This window comes from Hippocampus zosterae, chromosome 17 (assembly GCF_025434085.1).
Source record: "Hippocampus zosterae strain Florida chromosome 17, ASM2543408v3, whole genome shotgun sequence".
NCBI lineage: Eukaryota > Metazoa > Chordata > Actinopteri > Syngnathiformes > Syngnathidae > Hippocampus > Hippocampus zosterae.
Genome location: NC_067467.1, coordinates 3,993,598 through 4,004,670, shown reverse-complemented (window position 1 = coordinate 4,004,670; position 11,073 = coordinate 3,993,598). Strand labels below are relative to the sequence as shown.

General features: G+C 47.9%; 1 protein-coding gene across 3 annotated transcripts in view; it reads right to left on the bottom strand.

Moving 5' to 3' along the window:
* Window positions 1-2,857: 2,857 nt before the first annotated feature.
* Window positions 2,858-11,073, bottom strand: part of cacna1ia (calcium voltage-gated channel subunit alpha1 Ia) — an 86,484-nt gene continuing 78,268 nt past the window's right edge. For 2 of the 3 annotated variants that reach the window (XM_052049353.1, XM_052049355.1), the window contains 5 exons: window positions 10,585-10,734; window positions 7,982-8,116; window positions 6,053-6,260; window positions 5,633-5,868; window positions 2,858-5,515 (listed from right to left, as the gene is read on the bottom strand). In XM_052049353.1, coding sequence (XP_051905313.1) covers window positions 4,796-5,515; window positions 5,633-5,868; window positions 6,053-6,260; window positions 7,982-8,116; window positions 10,585-10,734 — 1,449 coding nt within the window. In that variant the 3' untranslated portion in view covers window positions 2,858-4,795. The remainder of the gene's footprint in view (window positions 5,516-5,632; window positions 5,869-6,052; window positions 6,261-7,981; window positions 8,117-10,584; window positions 10,735-11,073) is intronic. The other variant, XM_052049354.1, reaches the window with a different exon arrangement.

The following is an 11,073-nucleotide window of genomic DNA, read 5'->3' as shown; positions in this document are numbered from 1 at the left end:
AATTCTCCATGTTTCGTCCTTCTACAACCTTGCCTCATGCGTCACGTCAATCTGAGTGTGTTCCCAAGTGAAAGGAGATGATTTGTCCCTTTTTTTTTAAAACTCTCACTACTCTGAGAGCATTTGCGTGCACGAGAGGCTGCAGCCCAAAAAACCTCTTCACACAACAACTTGACACATCTCAAAAAACACTCCGCTCAAAAAGGATGCGACGGCAAACCGGCACGTGAAACCGCGAAAATCCTTCGGCTCTTCTGACAAGTGTCTATCACTTTGATGTCACCTCAAAGCATTCAAGAGCAAATTGTTCCAAGTTTCATGCGGAAATTCGTACGATCCAAATGATGTACACGAGGCAACGTTAATTTTAACAGTGGTTAGCACGTCGGCTTCACAGTGCAGAGGTACCGGGTTCGATTCCAGCTCCGGCCTCCCTGTGTGGAGTTTGCATGTTCTCCCCGGGCCTGCGTGGGTTTTCTCCGGGTGCTCCGGTTTCCTCCCACATTCCAAAAACATGCATGGCAGGCTGAATGAACACTCAAAATGGCCTCTTGGTGTGGGTGTGAGCGCGGATGGTTGTTCGTCTCTGTGTGCCCTGTGATTGGCTGGCAACCGATTCAGGGTGTCCCCCGCCTACTGCCCGAAGACAGCTGGGATAGGCTCCAGCACCCCCCGCGACCCTCGTGAGGATCAAGCGGCTCGGAAGATGAATTAATGAATGAATTTTAAAAAAAGCTTTGAAGGGCACTGGGATGATTAAAAAGTGCAACCAAATATCAATTTAATTGCATGCCTACAAAAACTAAATAAAATGCTGCCGTTGTTGCTTTGCATGCTCCCTGATTTGGAAGGTACTAAACTTTATTTTGTGCCACAGTACAGCAAAATTTATTGCATGCGCAGCATTTAGAAAATGTTGCTTTTTGTTTTTGCAAGGCATGATTTAGCATTTCTTGATTTTGTGCTCTGTGAGGAACTGATCTGAACTTTTCCTTCCGCTTCATAGGACTGCTCGTACATTTTATTTGGGCCAAACGATCATTTGTAACATGTCAATCTTCCTATTCTGCAGCAAATGTACAAACTAAAAAGGCGATCCCTCATAAACGTTTTCTCCGAGCGGGAATATCTTTCCCGTGTTACGGGAAATTGCATGAGTCTGAATCCAAGCAGTAATGTGAATGCCGAGATTTAAAAAAATAAAAAATAAAAATGCTTGTCGTAAATGCGGCCCATCAATTGACTGAACCGCCACAGTTCCTCACTGAATAAATCTTTTACAGCAAAACCCATTTCTGCAACATTGTTACTGTGTGTGTGTGTGTGTGCGCGCGCAGAGCCATTATCTCACAAACCAGCGGGCCAGGTGTTGAGGTAAGCTGTCAGCAATCCATCATGATGAAAGCACAGTGGTGCAGAAAGCGGCAGTGTCAGCACTGTTCCAGAGCTCAAGGTTTCCGCTTGTCACACCTCCCCTTTTCCCTTGGCGCACGCCAGCAAAAGGCAAAGAAGGAGCAGAAGAAGAAGGAGAAGAAGTGAGGAGGACGGCGGTGACGGCGAGGCACTTCCCTGGAAGCAAGTCGGGAGGTGATAAGCTTCAGCCATTCGCGCTGATCCTCTGACAAGCGTTGTCGACTCGCGCCGGGAGCTACAAGGGACGACTCGGTTGGCTTCCACCGAGGAGAAGATGGAAGATTAGCGAAGCCCCGTTTGTAAAGCTCCATAGCGAACAAATCGTGTGCACCTGTGAGAACTTTCCAAAATGACGCTGACTAACATTACGATGACGTAGCAAAATAAAAAAAAAAAAAACGAAGATGTATCTTCTATATGGATCAATATTCAGATTTCTTACATGTAGCATTTTAAATGTTCTGTCAAGCGCTTTGTTACAGCTGCAGCGGTTGTGAAAGCGCCCTATAAATAAAGCAGTATTGTATTGCCTTTAGCGAAGCGCCATCTAGTGGATGCATAACGCAACCACAGCCGCTATTGTAGCTTCTATTTTATGTGCCTTATAATGCCGTGCGCCTTAAATATGCAAACCGTTTGAAAATAGACCATTCATTGAAGGCGCGCCTTATACTCCGAGATGCCTTATAGTGCGGAAAACACATCTTTTAGTTAGGTTTATCAGATACGGTTCGATAAGTATCGCCGATACCATGCTTAAATTTTACTCACGCTTCACATTGTTGATTTCCAGTCCATGAGCTTAAGCAAGCGGCTCATTCCAGTGACACCACATTAATCGTCTTGTTGTGCGACGTCCACATGCTGCTTTTTTTTCCAAGCAGAGACGGATACCATCTATGCTTCAAGATAACCCCCACTCCCCCCGCCGCCCCAAACCCACCCCAGGGGCAGTTTGTCCTGATGGATTACTGGATGTGGTTTCTGTACGCTCTTGCGTGTGTTGCTTGGGGAGGGGGGGGGGGGGGTATGTCTCCAAGAATGATGGGAATAGTGTAGTAGTGCCATCACATGTAGCCTTGATCAATTATGACCCCAGTGACAAGAGCCCATTTAAGACTTCTGAAATATATGTATTTTTTAGGACTTGGCTCTTTTGGCCCTTTTTAAGTTACAAAAATAATAAATATGACTAAAATGTAAATATTACATTCAGTATTCATTCACGTAATTTCGACCAAAATATGTAATAATACATCTTTGAATTAATAGCTGATTTTCTCCAAGATTGTGTCGTCCCTCCAGAGCCCAAAGAATGAATGTAAAAAAATTCTAATTACTGAAGGCGTAATAATCAATTGTAAGAAGTGCTAAGAAATGAGTATTGCTGCAAACATGCCAATTAAGAAGACCATTTTAAAAAAATCACATGGACGTCAGTTAATCAGGGCATACACATCGAACATTTATTGCTGTGTAGTCAGGCTTGAACCTTTGTTGCCATATTCATTGACATTTGTCTCAGAAAAGACAGGAGGACAAAAACTTTCAAGCTCAAACAGCCCTTGGTTGTTTCGCGTTTCACCTCAACTCTCAGGCATTACCGTCGTCATCGTCATCATGACACAGTTCACTGACAGAAACATCAGGAAAATGCAGTCACCTCACCTGAAGTCGTGTAACAAACATGCACGCTGGTACGCACACCCATGAGCGATTTTGCACAAGTCGGGGTGAAGAAGAAGAAGAAAAAAAACCCCAGATTATTTTTACGCCACCTCGTTACGTGGGAGAAACTCCAAATCAAAATTGTCATTTTAACATAACGGGGCTCTAAAAAAACAGGCTTAAAGTTCAGCATCTCATTTTAGGCTTGAAGTGATTCAGCATGTGGCAACCCCCCCCCCCCCCCTTACCCGTCTCACCCCCACCCGAAGTCATTTTGCATTAAAAGAGACTTGTGCTCAGTGTTATGCCGCATTGCTACAACAGCAGATGGGTCGCGCAGGAGAGATTCGTTAATCCGGGTGACATTTTAATCATAAACATAAACGGCACAGAATTGCGAACCCAAAACCGAAACAATATGGCCGGGAGCGTTTTGCTTGAGTCAATATGGCTGCTCCCATCTGCTATGACTCAGCACATGCAATTCAAAAGGAGGACTCACCGTTTGGTTAAAAGATATGAAGGAAGTAACAAATTCAAGCAATTTCAAAACCCCTTTTTTTTTTTTGCTTCACTGTTTTGCACACTTAAAAAAAAAAAAGCCAACTGGTGGGACAAAAACCGACGCGATGCATCGGAACGGACTTGGAACCGTAGCGAGGTCATGGCCGCGATTTGCATGCGACTATTCTCTTTTCTACAAAAAAATAGTGGCATTGAAATCACACGGTCATCACCCAACACGGACATCTGGACACACGTTTGTATATACGTAAAAAGTAGGATTCCGTTAAATGCGTTTCCGTCATGCGAGTTAAAGTCCCCCCCTTGCAAAACTTTGCGGTTTCGTCAATGCATCTCAAACTCTTCAAAGTACCGTCAAAGGGAGTGTGCTTGAAATCTCACTTCTGGCTATTGGGTCCAAACCATCTCGTGAGCGACGCTTGATATAAAACGATAGCAAATCACACGACGGGGTCATGTCATGCCTTGGCAATCTGAAACGACTCACCTCCCTTGAAAGAAAAAAACTAAAATGCTGCTGAATGGATGAGAACTATTTGCTCCAATCCTTTGGCTACCCTGAGGCAGCGCTCCCTCAGACGCCCACCCGACCGCGTTTGGTGACCTCTTCTCCACCTCACACTTTCCTGCGATGTCAGCAGAAGGGCTCGAGTGAGAGAGAGCGAGCGGGTACCCGTTGTCTCCGTCTGCCGGAACAGATGGGAGATCGGATCGGCTTTCTGCCTTCCCCTCGTGCCAAACAAATGACCTGACGTTTCTGTCCCTCACGTCTTCCTTGAGCCACGCTAATGTATATTCCGATACCTGAAAGCGTCCTTCCAACTTGCCTCGCAAAACAGTGTCAGTTGGCACGGGGGAGCTATTTGGGTTTGGATACCTCCGTTCCTGCATTTTCAGCATCGGTGAACGCAACCCGGTTTGGAGATAAGGAGCATTTCCCTGGTTGAACAGGCTACCGCCGCTTCGTCTCCTAGAACCCTCTACGCGACCACACCGGCGCACCGCAGCCAAACTGAGGCCGGCGTCTTCGGCGGATCACAAATGTACAGAGAGGAGTTCAAAAGGGGGTTAGAGATGCGGGTCGGAGAAATACGATGGAGACTCTCTTTCATTTGCGGGAAGAGAGAGTGCGAGGGACATCGAAGGGTTCATATCCAAGGAACGTCGACAAAAAGGTTCTCGGTAGGTTTCATCTGTTTTTGCGAAAAGGCCCCACTGTTGTTTGGCTTGAGCTTTTCCCTCGGAACCTTTGTGAGCCGTCTCCAATTTCATCACCGTCTCCTCTTGTCGCTTCGGCTAATACCCCCGACCAGGGATTGGCCAAAAACCCCTGGGGGTCCATAAGCTCCAGGCCAAGAATCTCCCTGTCGGTCTCTCTTCCTCTGGATGACAGGAGCATCCCCCCTTGGTCCAGGCTTCCCGTGCTATTGCACTTTTTGACGGCTGCTCCGCCGGGATACGCGAGGGTACTGGGCGACAGCAGCGATGTCAGCGACAGGCTGCTCATGGCCTCCGACAAGTGTTCGCTGTTGCCCGCTTGACTGGACCCACAACCGCCGATGGAGGAGCCGATGACGATGCCCAGGTCCTCGTCCGAAGGGTCAATGGAGTCCTCCCGCGTGAAACCCGGGCTTGTGCTACCTCGCCCGCTGCTTTGGCTCCGCTGTTGGCCAACGGTGGCCTGGAGGGTTAGAGCCGACGAGGGGCCGGGTCTCGGTCTCAGGGTCTGGACCGGGGAGGAAATGCAGACGTTGGCTTCACGGAGCGGGCACTCGTGCGGTAAAGGAGCTGCTGGCAAGTCCACGTTTTGCGGCGGGGAGATGCTGAAGCTCAGTCCTTCTTCCAGGGTGGTCTGGAGGCTGCCTTCGGAGCTGCCCGTCGCGAGCGACGAATCGCTGTGGGACGGATACTGCGGACGGACGCAAGAAACAGCGGTACGAGTTTCGTGAGTGGTTTGACGCTTGTGTTGATTCCTGGACATGATCGACGTTGAACCGATCTCCCGTTTCGCCCTCACCCCGCCTACCTGACGACACAGCATTTTGCTCTGGCCTTCGGGGGAACGGAAAGCAGCCCATGAAGCCGGGGAGGTCAACCTGAGGCCTCTGGACAACCTCAGGCTCCTGCTGCGGGGAGGTGCCGGGATGGCCGCTCCTGTCGAGCGGACGAACTCGGCAGGCAGGGGGAGCAGCGGCGAGACGCTGCGGGCTTCTTCTTTTCCCTCGGTGTTTCTCTCTTTGTTGCCGACGCCGGAAACGGCGCCTGGAATGGAAAAATCATTTCATCCAGTTGAGACGCAGTCGTCGACGGAGCCGTTGTTCACGCATTAGAAGCACCGCCACTCAAGGCAAGCATTTCATTTCGTGCATGGTTGAAAGAACACATATTTACACCAGCTGCCCATTTATACCTGAAATTGTGCCCATAATGGAGTGGATTTACTCACCTGGGCTGTAGTACGGCGAGCACATATTTGGCGAATTTGTTTGCATGTCGAGATCCTGCATGGCAGTTTCCATCTCGACTTTGCAGAGGGTCCTGGAGAAATGGCCGAGGCCTTGGACCTGGCTCTGGACAACAGTCTGCTGGACCTGCTGACTTCCTCCTCCGCCGGCTGCCTCTTCCGAGCTGCAGGATCCGCTGCTGCGCTTTCCCTGGAAGGGGGGGCAGATGACTTGGAGCTGAGCAGTCTTTTCCACAATAGTCCTTAATTTTTTTTTAAATGTGCCTTGATAACTGAAATTAGACCGAGGAACGGGCGTTATGCTCAAAGTGATGATTAAAGTTCAGAATTGCAAGCTGTAAAAAACAAAAAGAAACCAAAAACTGAATCCTCTGACCTTTAATTACACTTTATTCTTCTGCTCTTTTTATAATCGGCCCTTGCCAACAAAAGCAATGATTATTAAAGTATGACTTACGTGGTTGTGATTTTAATATTATGCATTCTAACAATAATTGTCAGTTCGCTAACTCGTGAGTGCCCGTAATTGCTCCGCTGATAGAAATGGATTGCCTTCTCTGATGATTTCAGCCATTTTATGCACGAGATAAAAGAACCGAAAGTGCCACGAGTTGATAATGAGACTTTGCGTTTTTGATACCCCTTCGTGTTCAAAGGTACAGTATGAAAACGGCGTCGGCACACACGACACGGTTTCGTTTCTTCACGCGGAACCGCGCCACAGTGCCACAAACGTCACCGATCGACCCCTTCAAACAAAAAGCCCTTTACATCAGTCCAAAGCCAAGTCGATGCTTATACAACGAGATCCAAACTGGCTTCTCGCCGTGTTCCCTCTTTCCCCTCGCCTCTGCGCTTTTCTTTAACGAGCTGCGATTGCAGAGAAATGTTTGCTGATTTGCGGGGCTTATCTTGCTATCCAGAAACAAGTCGTATTACCCAATTAAGGAGGAGAAAGGAGGGATGATAAGGGATAGAGATAAATGAGGCTATGGTGGGGAAGTGCCAAGAGGGTGCTCAGAAGATAACTCCAAATGAGGTACAGGGTGCAGCTTGAAAGCCACAAGGGATGGCAAGTTGGGAGAACCCGACGGAGAGATTTATTCGGGAGAAGGGGTTAAGATGGCTACTTCGGGAAACATTTCATTGGGGCAGTGCTGTGTTCCAAAAATATTTTGCTAGTGTTGTGACATCTGTACGAGATCTCCACACTCCGATAAAAATAAAGACATAAGAGTCTAGAAGCTTAAGGTTTGGAGCTCACAAGAGAGCAAATCACAGTCATGAAAACACTCCTGACGGTCATTTGTTATCGCCTTGTGGAGCGACTACAAAAACGAAGCGGGAGGGCCCCAGAGTAATGTTTACCCTCGTGGGGACGTCGGACAGTGTGCCAAATTCCAAATTAATGCTTGGAGGGAAACACAGCAATATGATGATGCGGTTGATGGAGTGCTCACGCTATGTTTAGAATGTCGTGGAAGGCCACGTTTGGCCACACGTTCGAACAAAAAACTCGTCATACACCATCAGTGTCCGTTTTTCATCAGTGTGTGATAAATATCGCGCTAGTTGCGGAATTGCATTATGACGATCTTGCTATCCCTATTTGGCCTGAGGTCAGCCTTGATTTGTAACCTTTTTTTGACTGTGAACATGCGCCACTAAACATGCGAGTTTGCCTTCAGTGTCGCACTATTAAACACAAAGTGCTTACCGAAGATTAGAAGCACGCATTAAATCGCCGGCCTCGATTACAAGAAGAGATTTGTAGCTACCGTAATGATACAGAACATAACCGGATGAGTGCCGGATGTTTGCTTTGCATATTTTATACCTCATTAAAAGGAGGATGGCAACGTTTTCCCCCGGACGTTATTCTGCCCTCACGTCACTGATCTCTCCACCAACCTTGCTTTCTCGCGCAAGCAGCCGGTACGCCGTGTGCTCGTCCAAGCTGAGCTCGTCGGGGAGGGCGGGCGAAGACGACTTGTCCGAGAGCTGCTCCGACTTCAGCGAAGCCTGCTCGATTTCAGCCATCCTGATCTGGTGTAAGGAAAGTCACCTCGGTTATTGATGTCCCAAGGCTGGCGGGGGTTCAAGGTTCAAGAGACCTGAGCAGATTGTATCATTCACCTCATCTGCGAGAGACCCATTCCTCCACCATGAGAGTCGTAAACTGCATTTGCCGGCGCAAACTGAGGCTAACGTGACACTCTTTAGTTACAAGGGCATTAAGCGTGAATGTGCCGCCGCAGCAGCTGTTGACAATTTTATCGTCCGGTGTGTTCTCAGCAGAACTCGATCGGAATTCATCAAGTTAAGCAGGGTTACTGCAGCTGTCGAGTCATGACTCTTTTCACACAACCGCCGCGTGGTCCAAGTGTTTAGGAAACAAAGGTGAAGGCATAGAATTCATTCATTCATTCATTCATCTTCCTAACCGCTTGATCCTCACTAGGGTCGCGGGGGTTGCTGGAGCCTATCCCAGCCGTCTCCGGGCAGTAGGCGGGGGACACCCTGAATCGGTTGCCAGCCAATCGCAGGGCACACAGAGACGAACAACCATTCGCACTCACACTCACACCTAGTGACAATTTAGTGTGTTCAATCAGCCTGCCATGCATATTTTTGGAATGTGGGAGGAAACCGGAGCACCCGGAGAAAACCCACGTAGGCCCGGGGAGAACATGCAAACTCCACACAGGGAGGCCGGAGCTGGAATCGAACCCGGTACCTCTGCACTGTGAAGCCGACGTGCTAACCACTGGACTACCGAGCCGCCCCGGCATAGAATTCATTCATTAAAAAAAAAAAAAAGCTGTATAATTTAGATCCATCATTTTCATGAAAATACCCACCAATAAATCTATATATAGATGTATTCATACAAATAAAAATAGTCATAAAACAAGATATGCCAAATTTAGTACAATTTCTTTGACCACATTAACTGCATATAGTTACGCATTTGTGCTCAAGATGTCACTTACACTCTAACCTGTAAAAGGCCATTTTGTTATTTTCTTTGCCGAGCCTTTTATGTTGCCATCTGGTCATCTTGATAAACCTTTTAAAAGCAGCTTCTGAAACTAACGGTGGCTCTCATAAGAGGGTGTCTTCTACAAATACCACCTAAGGGCGTGTTATGGCACATTCGTACATTTGTGCGTGTGTGTTTGTGCGCAGTGCCGAGAGACTTTCGTCGGCACCGCACCATTCAACAGCCCCAATGCGGACTGAAATGCAGTCAGGTTCACCCTGGGGATGAGCCCATGTCCTCATTAGGCGGTACCCTGATGGATAGTGTGTCCCAATGCACCTTTGTTGCGTCCCCCCACCCCGCAAACAGAACAACAACAAAAACGGTGCGCATAACTCGAGGCGAAGACACGCGCTGTCGGAGGAACACCCACCTTCTCACAACACAGACACACTGATAAAGGTTAATACAGCAGAGATAGATAGACCAAAGGAGGGAAGAAGAAGCATGGAGAGGAGGGGTCGGGGAGGAGGGGGTCGGGGGGGGGGGGCAGATTGATGTTTTGACAGCATCTGCAGACAGGTAGAAAACAGCACTGACAGGTGAGGCGGTGTGGAGGCCAGTTATTGCTTCTTCCGAGCTGGCCCGCCGCACTTTGTCACAGTGATGGACAACAGCGGCACAGGACAACATGCCGGCGAGTTTATCTCCGATGCGCAACCTGCCGTCAACAAAACAACCCGCGAGGAGTCGCAAGGAGGTTGCACACATGCATGTTCGTGGGGGACATTACATGCTGTGGGCCTCATTCATCTACATGTCTGCTTTGAGTGGAAAGTTGATAGGGCAAAATGCATTGAACAACAGGCAGGAAATTAAATCTTGGACATACATACGTGCACGGACATGCTTCTTGAGTCTGCTAACACTTTCCATTCACGGTGAGATCAATGAAGCCCGAAGTGTGTAACACACAATGCTGAAATGCTGTTCACTATGCGTGTGCGTGAGACCATTTTATCAGTTATCCACATATAACAACTCAAAATCATGTTTGAGGATGAGTGAGCAAGGACGGCAGGGGAGGGTGAGCCTCACCTGAATCACGAAGAGTAAATAAAAATACACTTTAAAATAATAAATTATTTTCAATCAAAATCTTCTGGTATGTGTTTGTATTGAGTCGGTTTATCTTTCCAATAATGTCAACGATATCTTTGTGAATATTGCTGAATTTGCATAATTCCAGTTCAGATAAGTGAGGCAGCAAGCAGCCGAGCCTCACCTCGGATTGTGTGATCCAGAGTTCCAGTGTGTGCTTTGCAATTTCTTACGCTTTTTTGGGAAACATTTACAATGCAAGTTACGTGAAGTACGCAAACATACAGGCGTGAATTGTTGCATTTTAATTGGTTAACTTGAGAGAGCGATCGCCTATCGCCATTGCACATTTTCAACCCTAAAGGGAGGCCAGCGGTTCTCCTCCTGTGCATGTGCTGCATTTTGTGTTCACGTCACATGAGGGTGGTACCTCTTGTGGGTGGCCCCTGCGGTCTTTACAGATGGGTAGAGGGGAGGAGTAATGGTGGAAGACAGAACCAGAGAGATTGTCGATCATCAGCATCTCCCCTTCTAATGTATCCTTGATCAGGAGAGATACGCTGTCCAACCACTGGCTCTCCTGGAACACACACACACACACACACAAATACACACACACATGCGTACGCACACGGGGACACACACGCACAGGACGCGGGCCAGCAGACCAGATTTGCACGCAGGCACAAAGGTGTGCACATGCCAACATGCGAGGACAAAAAACACGCAGGGAAATGCAAAGACAGCTGTCAGGGTCCCAAATATGCTTCTGTGCATGTAAAGATACAAAGTCGCCATCATAAAGCATGCCTCTATTTTATTTAATTTTTTTTTTTAAATCTCTCCAGAAGGAATAAATGAGAGACTTTTCAGCACACAGATAAATCCACACCAAACCTTCCATACCGAAGTCGTCGGT